Source organism: Brassica rapa, chromosome A08 (genome assembly GCF_000309985.2).
Source record: "Brassica rapa cultivar Chiifu-401-42 chromosome A08, CAAS_Brap_v3.01, whole genome shotgun sequence".
NCBI lineage: Eukaryota > Viridiplantae > Streptophyta > Magnoliopsida > Brassicales > Brassicaceae > Brassica > Brassica rapa.
Window position 1 is genome coordinate 2,259,352 of NC_024802.2, and position 24,016 is coordinate 2,283,367.

Below are 24,016 nucleotides of genomic sequence, written 5' to 3' on the forward strand. Positions count from 1 at the left end.
TGACCAGTTGTTGTTCGAAATTCATTTCTAATTCGCGTTTTACTCACTTTTTTTAAAGGATCAGTATGCCAATTTATTTTTTTCATTTTATTCTCATATGTTTCGAGAAATATATGAACCCTGCTATCGTTCCATTGTATTTCGAGAAATATATGACCAACAAAGAAAAACACAAATCAAAGTGTTTATAAAAGGTATTTTGTTGAACTATTTTTTATAAACTCAAATCAAAACATCAATAAAATAACCAGACCTTAACAAAACTCCAAACTGCTTCAAAATAATAGTGTAAAAAAAAATCTGAATGCTTATAAAAGTAGAAACATTTTAAGAATTCAGTCGAAGGAATTTTTGGGATAAAGCTTCAGTCGTGGTGCACGTCACAAATGAAGGTAATTAGATGAAAAACTGATTAACGAGTACTATGTTGTGAATGGTTGGCCTAAAATACTTAATTTTCTTTCTTTTTATGGTCAAATTTTGTTTATTTTCATACTTTTGTCTAGGAGTTGGCGTTCGGGTACCTATTCAGATTTAGATTCGGTTTGGGTCTATTTGGGTTTCGGGTTTTCCAGGTCAAATATTTCAGTTCCATTCGGGTATTTCTAAATTTCAGTTCGGGTTCGGTTTGGATCTTTGCGGGTTCGGTTCGGGTTCGCATAACTCATTTAAATTATTTTAAAATTTTTAAAATTCATTATATATTTTAAATTACTGAAAATCTATAAACAAAATAATATATTATATATAAATTTGAATAACATATATCAAAATATCTAAACTTAACATATAAATTGGTTTGGTTTGAATTGGATAGAGAATAAATAAATATTTTAAGTATTTTTGATATTTTGAGTATACTTTAACTATTTTAGACATTTACTTTTGATTATTTGTATACATTTTCAAGTATTTTGGATAAGTTAAAAGTACCAAATATATTTTTGATTTTTTTAATATACATTAAATCTAAATATAATTAATATATAGGTTTATAAATCTATTTCGGATACATTCGGATACCTAAAATAATTCGGTTTGGATCGGATTCGGTTTCAATTATTTAAATACCATAATTTTAGATCCGTTCGGATATTTAATCAATTTCAGTTTGGGTTTGGTACTAATTTTTTGGATCGGGTTCGGTTATGTTCTTCGGATCCAGGTTTTTTGCCCAGCCCTGCTTATGTCAAAATTAACCGATCATATTCCATTAATTATTTAGATTCAAATAAAATATAATTATTGAATTTAAAAGACATTTCAGCAGTTAATCCATTTTTATTTGCTAGAAACAAATTCTCACCAAATATGTGAATTATAAAGACTTTTGGTCTCCTCTGACCATTCAACTCCAAGTGGTTTGAACTACACTTCGTTGCCAAGGAGAAGTCATGATATTTTGGCCTTGCTCTGTGTCCCAAGTCAACTTTTGAAATTGTCAGACACGTCTTTGCTAAGTAGTCATGATATTTCCACGAACCTTCTTAGCTTTCTTTTTTTTACTTAAGAAATATATATATGTTTTTGACTACTTATGTTTCTTTCTTTTGATACTTATATACATACAAAGTGAAAAGAAATCATAAACCATGAATTTAAATAAAAGTACCAAATTCTAGTATCAGAAGTTCAGAACTAAAAAAACTAAATTTGACTATATAAAGTTAAACATAAATATTTAACTTCTAAACAAACAAAAAAATTAAAACAGAAACGACGAGAAATGGACTAATCACCTTTTTCTTTTGCCTGCATTTGTTGAATTTGAACCAAACTTGAAATATAATTGTCGAGACTGATAACTACCTGGTCATCGTTGGGAACAATAATCATCTGGCCCGATGAAACTTGAATAACAAATATCACCATTAACTTGTTTTGATCAAATGTATTTTAGTCCCGTCAGCATCTTCCTCAACGACCTTTCCATAATTATTTAATATTAGATATATATATATAATTAGTAATTAATTTTTATTTTTAGATACTATTTTTATGCGGACAACTGAATTAAAAGTTCTCTTAACATTTACACCAAAAAAAAAAACTAAATTAAAAGTCAAATTCTTTATTTTCTCGGACACTTCATCATTTAGAAAGAAAAGAAAAAGAAGAGAAAATCATTTATTTTTAGTGAGGAAAGTACTTTTTATTTTCTTAGTAGTTTCCTTGTATATTATATTATATATATTCTTCTTTTTTCTTAAAGAATTCTTCTATATATATATCCCCTTTTTTAATTGTTTAATCATCGTGATAAAACCAATTTTTTAGTAAAATGGGGCAACAACAGCTTAAAGACGAGATGCTATTTCAAAAAGTGAATCACAACGATGTCGAAAGTATCAAATCCCATTGCCATGAAGGGGCAGGACTCGAGGTTTTTCTTCTTTCTAGTCCCATCTTCACATCTTTATAATTGTAAGATTTCGTTTTTATCAGTTGCAACTGTGCGTTTTGGATGTAGTGGGCTGATAAAGATGGAAGAACGCCACTAATCTTGGCTTGTGCAGAAGCAGAGCTATGTGATGTAGCAGAAACTCTTAAGGTTGCTAGGGCTAAAGGCAGTGCCGTGCGAAGGTTTTCGGAGGCCCGAGGCGAGTTCAAAAATATATTTTACATGATATATTTTAATAATATATATATATATATATAACACTCAAAAGTTTTGAATTATTACATAAACGTTTTCTAAATTTTCTTCACCAAAATTTTATAAAATAAAAATTTTAATCATGAACAAAAAGTATGAATTTGTAATATAAATACAAAGATATAAATTTTTGATTGAAATGTTGGTAGCTGTCAAAAATGTAAATCTTAGCATTTAAATTAACTATAATAAACTATATATTAAAAATATTATATTTTCTTTATCAAATTCTCATAAATATATAAAATAAATCTAACTCATAGCATATAAAAAAAAGAGCAATGTGATCAAATATTTATAGTTTTTTAGAAGTAGAATCTTTATAGTTTTATTTAAAATATAGCAAAAATGATTACAAACCTAGTTACTTTAAACAAAAGTCCAATTTAAATTCAAATAAAAATAAAAATGTAACTAATAGAATATGTTAACTACCATGTAAAAGTATTTTTTTTTTATAATTTGAGGCCCTAAAATTTCTACAAAATTTAGGGGCCCTAGGCGAATGCCTTTTTTAAAAGGTTCTAAGCACGGCTTTGGCTAAAGGTTACAGCGATACTGTACGCGCCATCGAGGTATGCTAATAACACCTATTTCTATAATAAAGGAGTAAACAGCATGAGACGTTTTATGATTTAATACGCTTTTTAAACTGTTTGATTATGCAGAGTCGCATCTGCTTGTTCTCTGGCTGGATGCGTGAACTTTATGGCCCCAGCTTTCTTGAATTATGTTCTCCTGATCAGCTTCTTTCAAGAAAAGTGTGAGTATCCTTCTTTTTTATTTGTTTCTTGTCTTTCTTACTGTTGCACATGAATATGAATCTGCTTTAGGACTTGTGTTTTTGCAGATGGGTTGTTATCGTACCAACTGATTCTCGAAACCCTTTGAAGTTGGAGTTAGTTGTGTATGCTAGTCTTCAGGTACTAAATATAATCCTTTCTCTTATGAAACTAGGATTTGTTTCCAAGTTTTGATATTACTATACTTATGAAACTGTTTTTTGTTTACTAAAGACTTTTAAATTAAAAGCATAAATAAATACATGATAGACTAAAAAGTCTTATAATGACATAAACTTTGCATGAAACATGCTTCATGATAGGTTAAATTGCGAACCTAAGAGACCACTTAGGCCAAGATTAGAAAAACGAACAGTAAAATGTAAGAAAGTGGCTAATGAGAACTGAGAAGATACACGATCCATTATACTTATGAAACTGTTATGATGTGTATATAACTAGGATGCAAAACCCATGAAGGAGATTCCTTTGTGGAAAGCAAACTTGGAGGAGCTTGGATCAGATCAGTCTGATGCTTCAGTGATGATTGTTTGTAACTCCTCAAGGCTCAAGAAGCAGAGAAAAAGGGGATACATTTCTCACGCTAGGCGTTGGGCTCAAGTCGATAGGCGTAAGTGTATATAGTTTTTTATTCCCTATTCTTGCTTTAAAAAATATTTAGTAACCATAGAAAGCTATTCTTCTTTTACTTGATGCTTCAACCTTTAATTGAAAACATTATTTATATTTTTCCGTTTTGACCTCAATTTTTTTTTAGAAATGCGACTTAAGCTGGCAGCAGCAACCAAGGGCGACATAAAACATCTGAACTCGTTTTGTGAGGCATGTAAAGGAACTCCACAGGTATGTTTTGCCATAATGATACAACTTAGGAAGTCAAGATATTTCATACTTGTGTGTCTCTCTGACTCATTTGATAATAATTGGAAATTTATACAGCCAATGAATCCTCCAATGTTTATGAAAACAACTGAAGATATCATTTCCAATGAGGTTACGCCATCAGTTCCTCTACCGAGAGCCGTAACGGTGGAAACAGAAGACGGTTCTGTTCACTATCCATCATTCTCTTGTGCAGCCTATGAGAGTAAAGGAAGTGGTGGAGGATCTGGAGTGTGTGTGATTTGTGAGGATGCGTCATCGGAAGCAGCATGTGTGCCATGCGGACATGTCGCTGGATGCGTTTCTTGCTTGAAAGAGATCAAAAACAAGAAATGTCCTATATGTCGTGCCAGCATTGATCAGGTCATTAAGTTATATCATGTTTGAACAGAAAAAAAAAAGGAAGACAAAACTAATCATCTTATCTCCTCTATGACTCGAAGATCCTCACCATTCATGTCCGCACTGGCTTCGTTTACGACTCAGTTATCAATTTTCTTTGTCTTTTTTTTTCCAACTTTATGTTTGGTTTTGTTAATCTTGGGCTTTTATTATGTTTGAACGTCTGGGTTTCATTAGATGGTTTTTGTTTTCTATATACTCTCTCCCTTTCAAATTATATAGAAGATAATCATTTTGCTATAATTCAAGTGTTGTCTGTTTTATTTGGGTTGAAATGAACAAAAAAAAGAATGTGAATCATGACAACTTTATAAGAAGTGGTAAAGGAAAAACTTATAAAGTTTTCTAAAAGTAGTTTAAAAAAAGGTGAACAACAAAAAGAATAATTTCAAAAATAGTTTTTAAATTGAAGATTTCAAAGGTTTTAAAAAATTGATTGACAAAATTTGGTTTTGATGAAAATTTACACAAGTATAAAGCCTCTACAAGACTACAACCTACACAACAATCGGGGGTCTGTATATCCAACTAACAAAATATGTGAATAGTGTCTCTCTAACATTCCTAAAAAAAAATTATCAGGAATAATATTTCTTTTTCGTATCCTACTATTCTTTTTTTTTGTAGAAAAATAAAGAATAAAATTATTCCTTGTTAAATATGAGATAGAACAACAATTCATTTTCATTTCTGCAATTTTATTTCTCTACGTTCATTTCTTATTCGTTGCTCTTCTTTTCAGAATGATCACCAATCACACCAGTCTAAACAAAAAATATTATAGATATCTATAAATATTAAATATTTATACATACATAAAATCAATTATACTGATAATTCAAATATTTATATGAAAATTACTAACTACATTAATTTTTTGATCATTTGAATATATTCGAATAATTTAAATATTTGTCAAATACTTTCAGATATGGATCTGGAGGATCTTCAGTTTGTTAGACAAAATAATAAAGTATCCAATGCAAATAAACCTGAGGGCTACTGAAATACCCGACCCAAATCTAGCATTACTGCTAATTATACATTTCGTTTGGTGAATTATTTATTACTGAACTTTGACGGTTTCATGATTTAATCAATCCAGCAATAACCGAAACTTAACCGCACAAAACAAAGAGGGGATGGATGAGAAGATTGGTCTTACATACAGAACACATGTATAACAACGTCCAGAGTCAGAGATCAAAGTTAAAAAAACTGCATCAAAACCACTAGAATTGCTAAAGTGACGATCAATTCCACAAGAAAATGTGTTTGTTTCCAAAAGAAGACGTAAAAACAATGGAAGTGTAAACACAACATGAGAAGATATACCTTGCAAGAACATAAGCCAACGGTAATGGCGCTAACTTCGTCAGAACAATATGAGACTAACAATGTAGGATCATCACAGGAAGTAAGGAACACCTGTTCTTGGCCCTCTCATTTGATTGTTCTCTTCTGTCTCCGTGAAGAACTTCACGTCCCTTTCCTGGTATTAAAAGCATAACCGTCAGTGAGGACTGGATCAGATCCTAAACACTTTCCAGAATAGTTCTACAGAAGAACAATCGATTCAGGCACAGAGATTCTACAAACCAACTAGGTCATTTCACATATATATAAAAGTCAAAAATATAGTTCTAACAATCTCACAAGAACTACCTGTCTAACTTCCATAAACAAGAAGTTCGTTCATGTTTGGGTTAGAGAGACAAGCACCAAAAGGAGCAACTTAATAGATACAAAAGGGTTACGCGTAAACTGAGACCCCTCTTGTTTAGAGATAGGTGTAAGAACATGAAACACGAGATAATGGTACATCAGTAGAAAAAGAGGAAACAAGTGACTTGCCATGTTGTCATTGAAGCTCAACATAGAAGCCACATTCCCACAGCGGTAGCAGTAGTTAGGTGCAGACCACACCTTCACACACAAAAATTTAAAGAGAAGAAACATCACCAAGCAGATTATTATACTTCAAAAAAATGAATCAAAAGAAGCACCACACTTACAGTTACAAGTCCTTTGTCTTGGAACATGTACTTGAGACCTTCTTGGACAAGCTGATGTGCGCGACATACTAGTTCAAGATTGTTTATATGGTTAAACTGCACACAAAAGCCAAAGTTAAAGAAGTGTTTCTTAACAGATTAATTGAAATTTTCAACAACAAGAAACAAACATACCTCAGTGGTAACCCTGGACCCGAAAAGCCAACCAGCGCCACGTGGACTTACAGCCCATGTTTCAATATCTTCAGGATCGCTCCACATAAGATCACAGAATGGTCCTTCATGCGGGATTTCGCAATTTCGATCAATCAATCTTATCTAGAGGACAAAATAAGATCTGAAGTATGAGATTCTAATCATTCAGGGTGAAAACAAGAAAACGATTAATAGAAAAAGCAGCACTTTTTGACCTGGTCAATTGTCCGTACATCTGGTGAAAGGCCACCATGAACACATAGAACCTACACCGAGGAAGCAATACTTTTTAAATATAATATACAACTTGTACATTCATATAAGTCTAAGAGAAAATACATCATAATACAATGCCAAAGATCATGAGGAAAATACTTACAGTGCCATCTATAATAGCGGAAAGAGTAAGATAGTCAAACACATCCGTGCAGTATCTCCAAGCATTAGCATTACCGTACTTCCTTTGGCATTCGTCATAGAAACCATAGACCTAGCAAATATAGTTTAAGACAACAACTTTATCAAAAATGAACCTGCAGGAACACAAACAAAGCGTAGCAAAAAACTAAACAAGAACAATTAAACGAGAACAGCGAGCAGGAAGAAAGTATGCAAAACAGCATCATTTCATATTTACACTTACAGTGGTTGTCTTGGATTATTTGATTACAAACATCCCAAGACTTGTCACTAATGTAAGAATATATAATCATAACTGTCACCAGATACTGGAATAGGTATACTCCTCAGCTTAATCATATTGAAGATTTACCACAAAAAGTGTTCAGAATACAACAGAATATCATACAATCTTCTTCACTGACAAAAATTATGAGATATTAAGTAGGAATAGACATACATCAAGAACTTCCAACCTTTGTTTAAAAAGGCGATCGCCTTTTGTGCAAAGGCGCAAGGCGCAGTAAGGCGACGGTCCCACCGCCATAGACCTCTAAGGCGAGGCTAAGTCCGTAAGGCGCTCGCCATACTGCGCCTTTGGCTTAACTACAATGCGCCTTAAGCGCTTCAAAAGCCTGCTTTGTAGTTTCTATTAAAAACTACTTTTACCAAACCCTTAAAACATCTTGAAAACCATGTAACAACTACTCTGACCAACCCTTTAAAGACCCTTACAACATGAAGCTTAGATTTTTAGTTTTCAAGTTCTCTGTTTTAGTTATTGGATTTTATCAATGAGTATATAGGTGACTGTATTAGTGTGTATATGACTAACTGGTATAGCTGACTATATTAGATTGTACACGACTCTAACTGTCTGAACTACTCTATAACTATCTTTTGTACATAACCATACAGTTATAGTGTGTAGAGCTACCACGTACACATGCTTCTAACCTAGGAAACTATCAATGCATTTCTAAGTTCCTCTGTAGCTCTATACTACTATTATATGTTTGAATGTGTACTATCTATAAGGCGAGCGCCTTGGACTGCCATGGCGCAAGGCGCATGGCTCCAACCTCATCGCCTTAGAGCGCCATGCGCCTTTTAAAACACAGCTTCCAACAAGAAAACTCATGGGTGCAAAGGATCATGTTACTAAAGCATTGCAAAATTTTCCTAAAACGCATATTAGTTAACATCCATGTCTACGTCTGGCATGACATTACCACATGTACATATATAACTTTCGGATCCAATTAAATTCAAAACTAACTTATCTCCTAGGAACTGCGTGAAGAGCATTGCAACAATAAACATCAGGGAAACAGAATAAAACATACCTGAGTAAGCTGTCTGCTTTCATGATTCCCACGCAAAAGTGTGATATGGGCTGGATATCTGCAACATTAAAGAGCTCAACGGAGCAGTGTGTTTAACAGCTTAAAGAGCATTCTCACGAGAACTATGACATATACAGTGAGACAGAAAACATGAGCTTATTAAAAGAGTTTCAAAAAAAGCATACCTTGATTTGAGAAGCAAAAGAATAGTGAAAACCTCAAGACTGTTGTAACCTCTGTCAACGAAATCTCCCTGAGAAAAGCAAATAGAAACCTCCTAAGTATTCAACATCATACTGATTGATGTGCCCCCAAAAAAAATAAAACAAGAAGAAGAGCAGTAAGTTCATTACCATAAAAATGTAGTTAGTCTCGGGAACATGACCACCGGTCTGGAAAAGCTTCATAAGATCGTGAAACTGGCCATGGATATCACCACAGACGGTGACAGGACTGTTGACAGGTTGTACGTTTGATTCCTCAATCAGAATCTCTTTCACCTGTTAAACACCACCACCATATAAACGTTACCAAATCAACCGTTGAGAAGTCTAGAATCGCAGAAGATTCGAAGGGGGAGGGTAGGAAGGTACGTATTCGCAGAGGAGGTGAAGCTCGTCTTCGGAGAGATGTTGGCCGTCTTTGACCTTGGATATCCACTGATCTAAATCCATTATGATTTTGGCCTCTCTCTCTCTCTCTCTCTCTCTCTCTCTCTCTCTCTCTCTCTCTCTCTCTCTCTCTCTCTCTCTTCGGATTTGGATCTAACAGAGCATTGCTCTCTCCGCCTTGGTTTCGTTTCGTTTAGGGTTACGTAAAGAGACACGAGGAACAAACCAATGTCTGACCCAAAACCCAATTTGGTCTTCAAACTCGGATCCGTCTCTCTTTTTTAGTGACACATCAAACATCACTTATTTTGCATCACATTTATTATATCATTATTGTTAGTTTTTTTTTTTTTTTTTCCCAAATTGAAACTTTATATATACCAAAAAGCTTTTACAACCATCATGAGCATATCACAATACATCTCCACAACCCTCCCAAAAAAACAGTTAGGATAACTACCTACACAATCAACATCAACACCCAACAAGGGTGGACCAAAAAGAATTCTCCATGACTCTGTTAGCTAACAGATGCTCCACTTTCATTCACATACAAATGATCCAACCAACGTGGATGGCTAACCGCTACATAAGACTGCACCATACCTAGTTGCCTGACACTCTGAGCGATGAAAGAGGCACATCTAACTGAAGCCAAAAGTCCAATCCTTAACTCCCACGCCTCGAGAGACTGCAGCTCTCTCTTAATCTCTGTAGCTTCAAACTGTAAGTTAGGCCACTTGGCGGGTTTCTCTATTGCCTCAACAATATCCCCAAAGGTTGAAAGAAAGATCACCTTCTTCTTCCTCAAACTCTTCATACTTTCTACAACCCACAACCAGACCTGTACCTTAGCCTCATTGATCGACTTCACATCCGAGAAAGCCCTCCTACTATGAAGTAGAACGCTTCCCTTCTCATCTTTCACTATCCACGCCGCCCCCATTAGCCCAAGACCTTTGGACCAGTCCATGTCAAACTCGCAAAGGACCCATCCTTTGGTGATTTTTGGAGCATTACCTAGTCCTCCCTTCTCTATCATGCCTGCCTCCACTTGGTCCATTCCACTCTGAACTTGTTGAGCCACAAACCAGACATCAGCTTCTTCTTTGGCTTTCTTTATGATTTCCTCTGCTTCAAACAATTTTCCTTCAAAGATAAAGGCATTTCTGTTCTTCCATAAGTACCATAGGACCCACGGCCAGCTTCTGTTGGTTTCAACATCGAACCTTACATCCTTACAAACCTTCAGGAGGTATGCGATGTTTTCATAGATCGAATGATCGCTGAACCCACCCCGAGGAGAAGGAATATTGGATACCGCCCAACACTTCCTAGGGAGGTGGCAGGAAAAGAGTATATGGTTCACTGATTCCCCTTCAAAGCCACACAGCTGACATCTATCATCGCACTTCATTCCCCTTTCCATTAGTAGATCAGCAACCGGCAGGGCTTGAGACACGGCTTTCCATACAAAAGTTCTTATCTTAGGGGCCGTCTGCACTTTCCAGATTTGAGATTTCAGGCTGTTGAGGGATGGAAGAGCTTCCGCTACTTGACGTATCTCTTTGCTCTTTTCCTGGGCCGCTAGCCAATACCCTGATTTAACAGAGTAAGCCCCAGATTTGTTAAACTTCCACACCCAGAAATCTTCTTTAGACGTCACTGGTTGGTTCTTCAAAAGAGTTTGGATGTCTGAAGGCACAAAAACCTCTTCCAATGCCTGAATATTCCATCTTCTATTTTGGAAATCAATCAACTCCCTTACCCTCAAATTCACATTGAATGTACAATTTTTTATCCAGGGAGCTCTCATGCCGTACCCATCAGCTTCATCTTCGACCCATTTATCCGTCCAAACGTGTATAGAGTTTCCATCGCCAACTCGTTTCTGCAAGCCTTTAAGTATCAATTCCCTCCCAAACAACAAACTTCTCCAAGCAAAAGAAGGTTTGTCACCCAGTTTGGCCTCCAAAAAGTTAGATCTTGGGAAGTATCTGCTTTTGAGGAGTTGGGCCAACAAGCAGTGGGGGAAAGTAAGAACTTTCCACGCCTGTTTAGCCAGCAACGCCTGATTGAAGGCTTCCAAGTCCCTAAATCCCATTCCACCACTCTCCTTTGGCAAGCAAAGCTTCTCCCAAGCTATCCAATGGATTTTCCTGATGTGCGCATCTGATCCCCACCAGAAATTCGCCATGGCACTGGACATGTTGGCACAGATTGTTTTCGGGAGTTTAAAGACTGACATCGCAAAAACAGGCAGGGCCGATGCTGACGTCTTTAATAAAATTTCTTTGCCGCCTTGTGATAGCTTCCTTAGGTACCAAGCGTTCAGTCTACCATTTACCCTTCCTTTTAAGTAGCCTAGTAGCTCTATCTTAGAGCCGCTAAAGCATTCCGGCAGCCCCAGATATTTGCTTGAACCTCCTTCATTTGAGATACCCAACACCCTCTGAATCGCAAGTTTTACAGCAGGATCAACCTTAGATCCAAAGGATATGGCTGATTTCTGCAAGTTGATCGTCTGTCCTGTTGCACAGCCATACACCTCGAGCACTTGGTTCAGAGTCCTAGCTTGATTTTCAGACGCTTTGCACATAAACAAACTGTCGTCGGCAAACAGCAAATGGTGGACTGAGGGCCCCTCATCAACAAACTTCAAGCCGTTAAGCAAGCTTAATCTTTCTGCCCTATTCAATAGGTGTGTGAGCCCTTCTGTACACAGCACAAATAGAAACGGCGAGAGGGGATCACCTTGACGCAGACCGTTAAGCAAGCTTAATCATTATTGTTAGTTTAACTACTAGGAAAATCTGTTGAAGAATTATTTTTTTCTGTTTAACAAAAATAAAATAATTACTTTTATTTTAAAACAGTGAATGGTACAGGATAAAAACAAATATTTTCTTTAAATATCTTTACTTACATTTACATTTGTTTTCAACAAACTTACATTTACATATTGACTACATCTTTTCATATACCATTAGGTGTCTTCCTGCACCATGTGCAATAAAAAATTTCAAATATTTTTAACAGATAAATATAAATTATATTTTAAAATAATTTTTTTTAATATTGTAAATTTTCTTTTTCGTATCAATATTTTAAAATAAATTTGATTTAATTAAACATAAAAATTATATTTAAGAATATGCATATTTGAAATTATAATCATAGATAGATTTTTCTATTTATTTATTTTAATTAAATATATTAAATAAATTTGTAAAAGTTGCATAATTACCAAACAATTAAAATTAAACAATATTTATAAAATTTGTAGATATATAAGAAAATAATAATTTTACGATTAAATTTTTATAATTTTCTAAAAAAAAATTCAATACATTTTTAAAAATTTTAGTAATAAAATTGTATAATTTAAAATATATAATTAAATTATATTTCGAAATTTATAATGTCATATTTGAATATATTTATTTTAATGATGATTTATGAGTCATTCTCATATTCTAAAAAAATTTTCAAAAATATAAATTGACATTAAATGTAATATATAAGTTATTACCATATTTTAAAAAGTTTACCAAAAATATAAATTAACATTAAATTTAATTGTCCATGTCATATTAAGCTATAAGACATGTCATCAATTTCAGTAGCCATGTCATATTTGTTTTGTGAAATTGATTGTAGAACGAACATGTGGCAAAATCATTTCGCAAATATAGTATACGGGATGTGCAGAAATAAAATTTTAAAATTTTAAAATATATTTTAAAATATAATTTTGTCAATTTTAAATACTATTTTATTATATTTAAATTAAGATAAAAATAAATAATTTTATTTCAATTTATATTTGATAATATATATGTAATATTTGAAATTAACTTCAAAAGATTTTTTATCTATTTCTTTTGGTTAAAATATATTAAATTATAGGGAAAATTACAAGTTTACCACTTTCATGGTACCACTTTTCATTTTTACCACCACTAATGAGATATTTTCAAAAATATCTTCTTTATTAAGTGGTAAAAGACTCTTATGCCCTTGTTATTTATATATATAATAAATCATTATTTAAATAAAAATAAAAAATAAAAAATAAAATTATGTTTTCGAATTATGTTTTCGAATTTTTTTTGTATTTTTTTTTAATTTCTTTTTGAAAACGAAAATTATGTTTGAAACTATTTTTTAAAATTTTTTATATATTTCTTAAGTATTTATATATTTATTAGAATTATAAATTTCACATTCCAAAAATCCTACTCCACCCTTCAACTTAAACCCTAAGTTTAGATTAGTTAACCCTAAGGGTATAATTGTATTTTACCCTTCATTAAAAGTGAAGGTAAAAGTGGTTAGTGTAAACATGAAAAGTGTTATTATGAATATGATATTTGTGGCAATTTCTGAAATTATATTCTACAAAATTAAGAGAAAATTTCTTAGATATACAATTATCAAAAAAAAAAGAACTAAATAATATTTCTAAAACTTTTAGACATTAAAAGAAACTAATAGTATGGTATTGGGATTAGAAAATTACAATTTGAAAAAACTGCATAAAATTTGAAAGAATTATTTTAGTAATAAAAGTGATATAGTTATAAATAGAATTAAATAATATTTCGAAAATTTTAAAATATTATTATATTTTATTTCTATTATTATTTTATTTATAGTTATATTAATGATGATCTATGAGTTATCATCATATTTAAAAAAAAACTTACCACAAATATATATCAACATAAAATATAAATGTTTATGTCACAGTTAACTTTAAGCCATGTTATTATTCATATTGACTCATGACAAATCACTTATCAAATAATATCTAAGGAATTGGTATTTTGTCATGTTATCTCTTTCTCTTGACAATTATAGACTACAAGAAAATAAAAATCATGGTTGAAACATTTTTTAGTCCACAAAGGAGCAGAAAATAAAAATTATACAGTACAATATATCCAGGCTCAACTGGATTAGATAATGCGATATAGTTTAACTGTGGTTTGTAAAAGAGGAACACATAATGCTAAACAGTTGTGATTCGTTTAAAATAAATGGTTCAAAACAAAATATGAATGGTGACATATATAGTGAACAATATAACTGTGTGATACATATAATATATTTGTAATTTACAAACTAAAAATCAGGGATTCAAATAATTTTTTTAAAAATATATAGTTTTTTAATATGGAATATATCTGAAATATGAAATTTAATAAACTATTACTGAAATTTTACAGCCAATATCCTATTTTATTTTTAAAATTATAATTGCCTAGTTGTATTAAACAAAATAAATTTAAGTTTTGTTATTTTAAAATTAAAAATGTAAAAAATCAATATCAAATGTTTACTATTGAATCATTATCATGTGATTCTAATATAACAATCGATAAAAAAATTTATTAGAAATACAAAAATAAATACAAATTGGGTAATTTTTAGAGAGTTTTTAATATGAATTTTAAAAAGACATGAATTAATACACATGTAGAAATATATAACTGTAATTTGATTATAAATTTATTCATTTTAGTATAAACTATAAGTGAAGGATAACATGTATAATAGATAATTGATATCACTCACATTATCCCAAAGAGTGGTTTTACTCTCTCAAAGAAGAGGTTTAGTCGTAGTACTTAAGGATTAAATCCACAAGGAGTTAGGGCAAACAATAAATCATAACAAGTTTATGAATTAAGTTAGGCAAACAATTAAATAGTAAATAATAGAGGTGAACATGACAGTTGTTCGATTGATTGATTGATTGGCTGTAAACAATTATGAAAAATAGCTAGATTTAAGGTTTCAGGTAAAAGGGATTATAATGATATAGATGCTAATGTTTTTAATCCTAGCTAGAACACAAATTTTAATTGCAAAATATTTCAGCTTTTGCGTGCGAATAAATCCTATTGATCTAAGTCTACATCTCAGCCGTCGCTTGTTGATATAGTTCGAACGTCGATTGACGCTATGTGACTAGTGTCGCTCGATGTTTACCTAGTCAAACATTACCGAGCTGTTCGATAGGTTCACTAGTTTGTCTAAATCAGTCGATGTTTGTTTCTAGCAATCCTAGCTCAAGGGAATTAATTCAGGTAAGAGACCATACTTTCGCTTGCGCCTAATTATCATAAGTTCAGGGTTCTAGTTAGCTACTCTAGAACAAAAGCATTAATAAAAATTCTTATGAAAGAAATCTTTATCACCTTAACGTATCTATATTTTGGGCTAACCCCGCATAACATTACTTGTAACCTTAAATCTAATAAGAGTAACTACTCCGATATAACAAAGCAGAACATAACAAATATTTGAATAAATTGCATAGATAGAATAAGGTAGAAAAACTGGAGTTCCAGTACAAATCTTTGAAAGAGTCTTGAATCTTTTCTCCAAACTACTAAAAACCTTAAATGTGATTTGATGTGAAAAGTAGAAAGTATGAAAGCGTATGTTGCCCAAAATAATGACAGAGCACATAAATATTAGGTTAAAGCCGGCTAGGGGTATTACTGTAAATTAATGTTGTGGAACTTGAGCTTTAAGTCGGCTGAGAACCAGGTCGGACCTTGCGCGCTTCGACATCGATCGATGATAAGAGTTGTCGGTCGATCAATGGTTGACTCTAAATATCGACTCTAGGCTTGTTCGATGGACATCTACAAGTTTCTTCTAACTTTATTTCCAAAATTTCCCAAAATCATCATATATCTCCAAAACACTCATGAACCTGTAAATACTTTAAAATGACTCTAAAACATAACAAATAACTCATAAAACATTTATATATCATGGCTAAAAATAGGTAAAATCTATGGTATATCAATAATATAGGTATGTAAATGATATAATATATTTATATTTTACAGATTAAATCACTAATACTAAGCTATAATTACCATATTATATTTACTATTATTTAAAATGATACATTATTATTATATTTACAATTATTTAAATGATACATTATTATTATATGGGCGGGAAAGTGGGACCCAAAGAGAAAGTGGGCGGAGAATCGGTTTCTCTCTTCTTTAGAGAGAGAGAGAGAGAGAGTTATCTGTCAAAGCCTCTTCTTCTTATCAACTCCGGATCTTTCGGAAGGAGAGCTTCACCAGACTAGTTTTGTTTTCCATCACCGGGTTCTTTTGGTGCATGGTGTATGTTCCCGATCGTTCGGGCTTTCAACTCCGAGAAGTGGTGCTTTTTTCTGGGAAGAGATGATTCCATCACATCGTTTTCGCCGGCTCTTCACCGGGGTCTCCCGGTTCCGTTTGATCGTCGCTTCCTGTCTCTCGATCTACCACTGACTCTTGATTTGATCCTCCGTCACCTTTCTTTTCCTGAGATTAGGTCGTTCCATCTTTAAGGTATTCTCAATCTTTAAAGATGGATCCTTGTTCAAGTAGGAAGATTGGAGTTCTTTCAAATTGATTGAAGACAGTGGTTATCTTTCCTGAAGTGGTGATCCGGTTGCGTCCTGGTCTTCCGTTAAGATCGCTTAGTTGGTATTTCACTGATTTGCCTCCGCAGACGGTGGAGTTTCGGCGTGGCTCTTTTTGGAGGAGGTGGTGATTTTTTTCTCTTGACGCGTGTTCTCTGAATCGTTTGTCGATCGTACACGTGGTGGAAGGGTATCGCTTTGCTTTCTGAACGGTTTTTCTTTTTCGGCTTTCGGCCCAAAGAGTTTGTATAATGCTGGTCCGTTCGTCTTGGCTTTTTGTGTCGTTTTGTTTTGTGTTGTTATGCTTCGGGCTTTGCCTTTTTTGGGTTTTAGTGCCGCTAATAAACCATCAGTTGACGGAAAAGAAAAATGAAACGTAAGAAAATTGAAATTTAGTTAATTTTCTTTTTTTTTTTAGGTATTTGTGATATATTATTTTCTCCATCTTCTCTCTAAGGGCTTTCTAAATCAGAGTTTGCATCTCCGGTGGCCGGAGGCCTTGTGCCTACCGGTTACCAATTTTCTTTTGTTTTTTGTTTCCTTTGTATAATAGATCTTCGCTAGGCGATCTCAGTTCCGGCAGCGGATTTCTATATTCGCGATGGCGATTTTTGTTTTGTATCTATCTCAACTGAATCAGAGCAGTTTCTCATTAATATTTCTCTTATCTCTGATTTCAGTTGATTAAATAAACTCACGGCTCTTTCTTCTTTGTCCTAATGTGAAATCCCTTTCAATATCAAGAGATGAATGGTATTCTCTGGTGATTCTCAAATCTAATTTTGGGAGGAATCAATCTTTGCCCTTTAAAAGTGATTAGCCGTTTGGCTTATAGGCAAAGTATCCAACCGAATTAGCTTCTTTGAGTTGATTGATTAAGCTAGGAAATTAATTGGAAGACACAGTAGAGTTGAAGCTCCTCATAAAGAGAAGCGTTTCAACGAAGTCTCTCTCCAACTTTTCTGAAGCTTTCTCGTTGTTGTGCACATCTGGAGAATGGCAGGATATTTCTTTGGTAGCGAACGGATGTTATGGAAGAAAGAGTAACTGCAGATGGTATCAGAGATTGAAGATGTTATCTCCATTGGCGGGGGAATCAAAGCTTCGTCATGGTGATAAGAGACAAAGATATGGATGAGATTACGGAGGAGGCTGCAGGCGGAGAAGCTTTGCGGTGATCGGAAAAGAGAAACTTAGCATGAAGGACACGTATGTAACACGTGTTGAGATTAGCATCCCCAAAGTTTGACACGTGCTCAATCTGATTTTCATCCACCGTTTTCTCTGTTTAACCTAATGTAATATCTTTGTTGGACTTTACTATATTTGATACCTCTGTAATTGCCCATTGGGCTTCATTTCAAGGAAATGAAAATGTTGGCAAAAAAAAAAAAGTTAATTTTCTTTTTTTGTAATTTGATATTATACGCAAAATTTAAGATAATTTTCACGGAGGCTTGTTTAAAAAAAGTAAATAAATAAATAAAAAGCAAAAAACAACCAAACAATTGAATGAGCTTACCCCTCGAGATCTCTCACTAGACTGCAAACCCTAATCCGACGACCTCTCCGTCGCCGCTTGATCCTCATCGCCGGTAAGATTCTCTCTCCGTTCTTCTCTTCTCTTTTTTGTATTTCTCATCTTCGTTAGTCCTTTCTCTCGTTGCCTTGCCTCGTGTTTAGTTATTCTGGATCCAAAATCGGCCTCTCTTCTTTTTGTTCTATTGGTTACGTTTCCGAGAGCTCAAGCGTTTAAAATTGTTATTCTAGTCCTATGGCTCATCTTTGGCTGCTATGTGTAAGGATTGGTGGCTTCACGCGTTTATATCTTTGTTTCAGTATGTATGATTGTGATGCGTTTAAGCATGAAGAATTTAAATAAACTATTTGGTTTGTCATCTACAGATTCGTGATGAACACATTCTTATATCGTGATTAATAAACTATTTGATAAAATTGGATTAAGAAGATGGCTGTGTCTGTTAATATACTATTTGGTTTATCATTTGGTTTATGATGAGAAGTTGAAGTAAGCTATTTTGTTTATCATTTACAGATTCATTCGCGATAGATTTGTTTTGATGAGATTGGATTAAGAACATGGCTGTGTATGTTGATTGAATTATAACGCTTTTCAGTGTTGATTAGGTCTATATCTGTGTTTCTGTATGTATGCTTGTGACGCATTTATGATTAAGTAAACTGTTTGGTTTATCAGTTACAGATTCGTGACTGCGTCGTTATTGGATTAAGATGGCTGGATATTCAACGAAAGGAGCTGCTCCTACGAATGGATCAGTCTACGTGTCAAATCTCCCATTAGGAACTGATGAGAATATGTTGGCTGAGTATTTTGGGACCATTGGGTTACTAAAGGTATGGTATTAGCCAGGTACTAATCGTTTGGTTCATTTACTTTTTGAACGTTATTGAATTCTTTTAATCCATAAGATGTCTAACTTCTTACCGTTTTTGGTTTTATCTAGAGAGACAAACGAACTGGTACTCCCAAGGTGTGGCTGTACCGAGACAAAGAGACTGATGAGCCGAAAGGAGATGCTACTGTTACCTATGAGGACCCGCATGCTGCTTTAGCTGCTGTTGAGTGGTTCAATAACAAAGATTTTCATGGAAGCATCATTGGAGTTTTTATGGCGGAGTCGAAGAACAACAAAAGTGGAGGAGATCATCCGAGTGAGTCTTTTGGATTCGATGGGGGTGCTGCTAACAAGGAAATAGATGGAGGTGCTGGAAGGGGGAGAGGTCAGGGTGATTCTTCCGCTAAGCCATGGCAGCAGGACGGTGACTGGATGTGCCCAAATACAAGGTCTGTGACATCGGTGAGGAGCTTCATCTATCCACTGTTTTTTTTTTTTTTGCAGTTTTATATTTCAGAGTTTTTAGCTGTTTAGTGTTCTCATTTGTTATTCTATTGGCAGTTGCACAAACGTGAATTTTGCGTTCCGTGGGGTTTGTAACCGTTGCGGAACTGCCAGACCAGCTGGTGCATCTGGTGGCAGCATGGGTGGTGGTGGTCGTGGAAGGGGCCGAGGTGGAGGTGCTGATGGTGGGCCACCGGGGAAGGGTGCTTCTACTGGTCTTTTTGGTCCAAATGACTGGTCTTGTCCAATGTAAGTAATCTGTTTAGGTCTGAAATAATAGTTGGTTCACTTTCACATGATAATGAGCGTTTAATACTTATTAAAAATACGTTGCAATAGAAAGTTTACATTCCATAGCAAAAGAAGACATTCGGGTGGTGCTGGATATAAGATTAATATGTTGGATGTATGGAAAAGATTATCGCTTGTATGTGAATGTTATTGATAATGTCAGTTAACCTTTCACTTATAAATGATGTGGCACTGAAACTGGCCCTAAGAATGTGTGAAGCCACCATGTTCCTCTTTTAAATTTTGATTTTAGTTTCGTAAATTGCCTTGGGATAACTGACAAACTGAAAAAGTGGGTTGTAACTTGTGGTTGAATCCAGTATCCTGAGTTTTCTTAGATTCGTTAGAGGAAGTTATTTTGTGCAGAGGCTGTGTTAAATTTCTGCGTCAGATATACAAATTATGGATTGTAAGTTAAATGCAAGTTTATGTTATTTTTCTACTAGTTTAACTAGGAGGCCACTCTCATTTGGTATATATGCTCTAATTTCGGTCTTTAGTGTTCATATACTTTGATTTTTAATCCATTTGTTCTAATATTCTATTTATCAGGTGCGGCAATGTCAACTGGGCTAAGCGTTTAAAATGTAATGTCTGCAACACCAATAAACCTGGTCAGAATGAAGGTGGTGTCAGGTATGCCTCAGTGTCAATGATAAGCTTGCCTTTTTTATTGTTCCTTTGCAGTGTGGAGCTGAGGATTGATATTATAATGATTTTGCGGTGAATTTAGGATACATTTATAGATTTTAGTAGTTTTGCTGTCACTTGTCAGCAGGGAATTTTTATTCTTCTTTAGAGATGGCCTAATAGACAATTGTAAAATAGAATACAATATTCTCTTCTGCAATTTGACGGAGTGCTTCCTTTGCCACTGTGTTCAGTATGAGAAAGCTGCTGCTGCATCAAAAATGTTTTCTCTGACTACCTCACTTGAAATGTTTTATCGTTGCCAAATTAGAGTTACGTAAAGAAACGTGTAGGTCACAGCTTGATGGCCTTGTTGTTCTCTTGAAAGACCTGCGCTTATTCATTTTATTTTTCTATATAGGGGAGGTCGTGGTGGTGGTTACAAGGAATTGGATGAACAAGAATTAGAGGAAACAAAGAGACGCAGGCGTGAGGCGGAACAAGTAAAATATTCTTTCGCTGAAGCGTTCTCTGTGTTTTGTGTTTTCCTTGTTGCAGTTCAGTTGAGTTCTCAGGTTCTTTTTTTTGTGCATACCGTTTTAACTTTATGTCATAAAAATTTCAGGATGATGGTGAAATGTATGATGAGTTTGGGAATCTAAAGAAGAAGTACCGTGTTAAAACACACCAAGCTGACGCCAGACCTGCTGTTGCTGCTGGTCGTGCTGGGTGGGATGTCGAGGAACTAGGTATTTTCTGTTTTAACTTCCTCAGAGAACTCTAGTGTAATGATACAAAGTGTTTATTCCGTGTGTATATATTATGTGCAGGGGTTGATAGAGATGGAAGAGAGAGAAGCAGAGACAGGCAAAGAGACCGTGGCGACAAGCATAGGGATCATCATCACTACGATAAGCATAGACGCAGGAGCAGAAGCAGAAGCCGAGAGAGGGAAAGAGGCAAGGAGCGAGACTATGACCGTGACCGGGACAGAGACTATGGTCGTGGAAGCAGGTACCGTAACTGAGAGATTGCTCAATTAGGGGTTTTATTATTAGTCTCTCATCTTTTCTAATGTTTTATCGACTTTATTTCTACAATGGTGGGTAACATTCCATTTCTCTGGCCTTTTCTTTTAATGGTGTGAAGTTTAAAGTCTTTTGTTACTTCAGTGGTCTGATTATGTTCAGAGATATTATTATCCCATGTCTTCTTGTCTTTTGTATTAATTTTAGTTGTCCGTTTGGTTTTTACTTTGTTGTGTGATTCCTCTTGTTCATTGCCAATCATTTTCAGCGCTGTAATGAAACGAACTAAAAGGATAGAACATGGAAGATATTTGTGGATAATAATTTCTCAGAAATCTAAAATAGGATAAGAAAAAATTGGGCGCTTGGTATTTTGCGGGGACGGGGAGGTATATTTTGGTATCATGTCGCTGTCAAATACATGGTCGCATTTGGAAATAATACGATGATAAAGCTCGTAGTGGTCTCGCACATACACCAGGGAAAAAAACCATTTTTGTATAGACCCCACACATTCACATGTATTTTTAACAAGAACTTTTAAATACAAGATCATAAACATGACAATCTCGTAATGGAGTTTTATGTGTTGGGATGTAAATCTCTGTTTCAAAATTAAAGTAGAAAAATATTACCAAAGTAGAAGGCGCTAAACAAAGTTATATTTTTTTGTTGTCATCCAAAATTATATAATATAATACGGAATGAAAGACACCAAAAACCTAAATTTGATATCACTCTACAGTGGATTTGTTCAAAAAATATTAACTAAGCGATTTAACTATAAACTAAAACAGCTGAATTCACTAAAATAAATACCACTAAATATATAATAAAAATTAAGCAGGGTAAATGGAGACGATTAACACAACGTCTAAAGAAAACTGTAGGTAGCTACGGGCATAATTTCAACATGTAAACACGTAATCCTTGCTTTTGATTTTATAGCATGACGTTGAGTTCATCGTCATATATCCTTAGATTATTCTTAGGTAGCTACGGGACGGGCGGACCCACGTAGGTAGTGGGTGTGGCACGTGCCACATGCTACTTGATATATAATTCTTATGTAACGTTGTGTACAAATAAAAATGTGTAGCTAATTCGGTCATTACAGGTAAATCGTGCCCCACCCAGAGTCAGCCAGCCCAAGATCGAAGTCTTGTGATGTTCCCGTCTCTTTGTCTTTCTTTTTTTTTTTGCTTTTCTGTTCTTTTTTTTTTTACATTTCTGTTCTTTTCTTTCTATACATTTTAATTACTACTCCATAAAATATTTTATTTTGATATTACTACTTAAACTTTTCTTTTTATAACTGTTTTATTTTATTTAATATACCATAAACTTGATGTTAGTTTTTTCAAATTTACTTTAAAAAGATGACTATTTCCGTAAATAACTTTAATTTATGATCAAAAAAGACTAAACTAACTCTTTAAAAAATTTAAGAACTCAATCTCACCCCTTTAATACTAAACCATAAAAAATAATTTATAAACTAAAATTTTAAGGTATTTCTAATTGAAAGTGTTTTTGAAAAATAGTAGCCAATCTATAGTATTTCAATCACTTTTTTTTTAATATTTGTTTTTGTCAAAATAAAAACTCATAATTTATTGAAGTTTAACATTAACAACTATTTTATAAAGTTTATTTTTCAATGCTTAAGACAAAAAATTTTAAAAAATGAAATTTTTTTTATAATGAAATTACTATGTGCATATATAATTTTATGATATTATTGAAAATGAATACTTAAAATTGTGAAATTTCTTTTTTATAATTTATTATTTTGAGAAAAATTAATGACCGATGTCTTTTAAAAGCTATAGTTTACTTAATTTTTTCAAATTATATTTAATACAATATAAATTTATATATTGTGCCCCATGTTAAGTGTTTTTCTGGATCCGCACGGCCGAGGTCGTAGGTGTCATGACCGTGGTGTTCGTAGTCTGCTCCTAGCTAAGCTCATCCCTAAATCATCATATAGTGGTCTCGGGGGTGCGTATCGGATACCAAGTAAGGCTGGTTCAAATATGGGTTAAACTCATTAATATTATACACATTTAATTAAAAAGAAAAAAAACGTGGATTAATTAAAGAAAAATCAATGTTTTTTATTCAATAAATGGGTATTTGAGCCATTGCTCCCAAGCAAATCAAGAAGCATGTGGCAGAGCTCGACCTAATTCATGTCGTGTGTGGAGGCCTGCGTGTGTGATACTTTGATTCATTCGCTTCTCCACACAAAAATATATAATTCATATTGACTCCAAACTCTTGTTTGATCTCCCACTGAAAGTCTTTTGCACATAATGAAAGCAAGACGCCTTGACTGAACCAGACTACACGGTTCAACTCGACACGAGGCATTTTCAATCCTAGTTGGTCACATCTTAGATAGATAACTAGATATACTAATCTGAACT

At 33.9% G+C, this 24,016-nt stretch overlaps 3 protein-coding genes across 8 annotated transcripts; 2 read left to right on the plus strand and 1 right to left on the minus strand.

Moving 5' to 3' along the window:
- Positions 1-954: 954 nt before the first annotated feature.
- Positions 955-5,000, plus strand: LOC103832881 (putative E3 ubiquitin-protein ligase XBAT34). The gene is made up of 8 exons (XM_009108975.2): positions 955-2,383; positions 2,471-2,567; positions 3,203-3,231; positions 3,325-3,419; positions 3,507-3,579; positions 3,901-4,069; positions 4,217-4,302; positions 4,399-5,000. Exons 1-8 carry the CDS (start codon positions 2,282-2,284, stop codon positions 4,726-4,728), a joined length of 981 nt encoding a protein of 326 aa, XP_009107223.1. The 5' UTR covers positions 955-2,281; the 3' UTR covers positions 4,729-5,000.
- An 888-nt stretch (positions 5,001-5,888) lies between these two features.
- On the minus strand, positions 5,889-9,631 carry LOC103832883 (phytochrome-associated serine/threonine-protein phosphatase 1). Of its 2 annotated transcripts, none has more exons than XM_033278169.1 (11): positions 9,451-9,631; positions 9,292-9,404; positions 9,052-9,198; positions 8,884-8,951; positions 8,699-8,756; positions 7,333-7,443; positions 7,169-7,219; positions 6,933-7,076; positions 6,759-6,854; positions 6,598-6,669; positions 5,889-6,235 (listed from the first exon to the last, which is right to left on the minus strand). In XM_033278169.1, the coding sequence occupies exons 2-11, from the start codon at positions 9,370-9,372 to the stop codon at positions 6,152-6,154; spliced, it is 912 nt and encodes a 303-aa protein (XP_033134060.1). In that variant the 5' UTR covers positions 9,373-9,404; positions 9,451-9,631; the 3' UTR covers positions 5,889-6,151. The 2 variants fall into 2 exon arrangements, with proteins under 2 accessions (XP_033134060.1, XP_033134059.1); XM_033278168.1 differs by having other exon boundaries at positions 9,292-9,410; positions 9,451-9,597.
- Positions 9,632-18,197: 8,566 nt separating this feature from the next.
- On the plus strand, positions 18,198-21,827 carry LOC103832884 (transcription initiation factor TFIID subunit 15). 5 transcript variants are annotated; one of them, XM_009108978.3, is made up of 8 exons: positions 18,198-18,348; positions 18,972-19,129; positions 19,240-19,580; positions 19,693-19,884; positions 20,479-20,562; positions 20,978-21,059; positions 21,182-21,305; positions 21,387-21,827. In XM_009108978.3, the coding sequence occupies exons 2-8, from the start codon at positions 19,007-19,009 to the stop codon at positions 21,581-21,583; spliced, it is 1,143 nt and encodes a 380-aa protein (XP_009107226.2). In that variant the 5' UTR covers positions 18,198-18,348; positions 18,972-19,006; the 3' UTR covers positions 21,584-21,827. The 5 variants fall into 5 exon arrangements, with proteins under 5 accessions (XP_009107226.2, XP_018508935.2, XP_009107227.2 ...); XM_018653419.2 differs by having other exon boundaries at positions 18,199-18,328; positions 18,975-19,129; XM_009108979.3 differs by having other exon boundaries at positions 18,201-18,348; positions 18,978-19,129.
- The last annotated feature ends 2,189 nt before the right edge of the window (positions 21,828-24,016 follow it).

Bases quoted from the DNA above. Each gene is read 5' to 3' on its own strand.
- LOC103832884 (XM_009108978.3), top strand. From the start codon at position 19,007: ATGGCTGGATATTCAACGAAAGGAGCTGCTCCTACGAATGGATCAGTC. The intron at 19,581-19,692 runs GTCTGTGACATC...TTCTATTGGCAG, and splicing joins TGGATGTGCCCAAATACAAG to TTGCACAAACGTGAATTTTG. The intron at 19,885-20,478 runs GTAAGTAATCTG...TCTATTTATCAG, and splicing joins AATGACTGGTCTTGTCCAAT to GTGCGGCAATGTCAACTGGG.
- LOC103832881 (XM_009108975.2), top strand. From the start codon at position 2,282: ATGGGGCAACAACAGCTTAAAGACGAGATGCTATTTCAAAAAGTGAAT. The intron at 3,420-3,506 runs GTGAGTATCCTT...GTGTTTTTGCAG, and splicing joins CAGCTTCTTTCAAGAAAAGT to ATGGGTTGTTATCGTACCAA. The intron at 4,070-4,216 runs GTAAGTGTATAT...ATTTTTTTTTAG, and splicing joins TTGGGCTCAAGTCGATAGGC to AAATGCGACTTAAGCTGGCA.
- LOC103832883 (XM_033278169.1), bottom strand. From the start codon at position 9,372: ATGGATTTAGATCAGTGGATATCCAAGGTCAAAGACGGCCAACATCTC. The intron at 7,444-8,698 runs GTATGTTTTATT...TATATTTGCTAG, and splicing joins AAAGCAGACAGCTTACTCAG to GTCTATGGTTTCTATGACGA. The intron at 7,220-7,332 runs GTAAGTATTTTC...TCCTCGGTGTAG, and splicing joins CCGCTATTATAGATGGCACT to GTTCTATGTGTTCATGGTGG.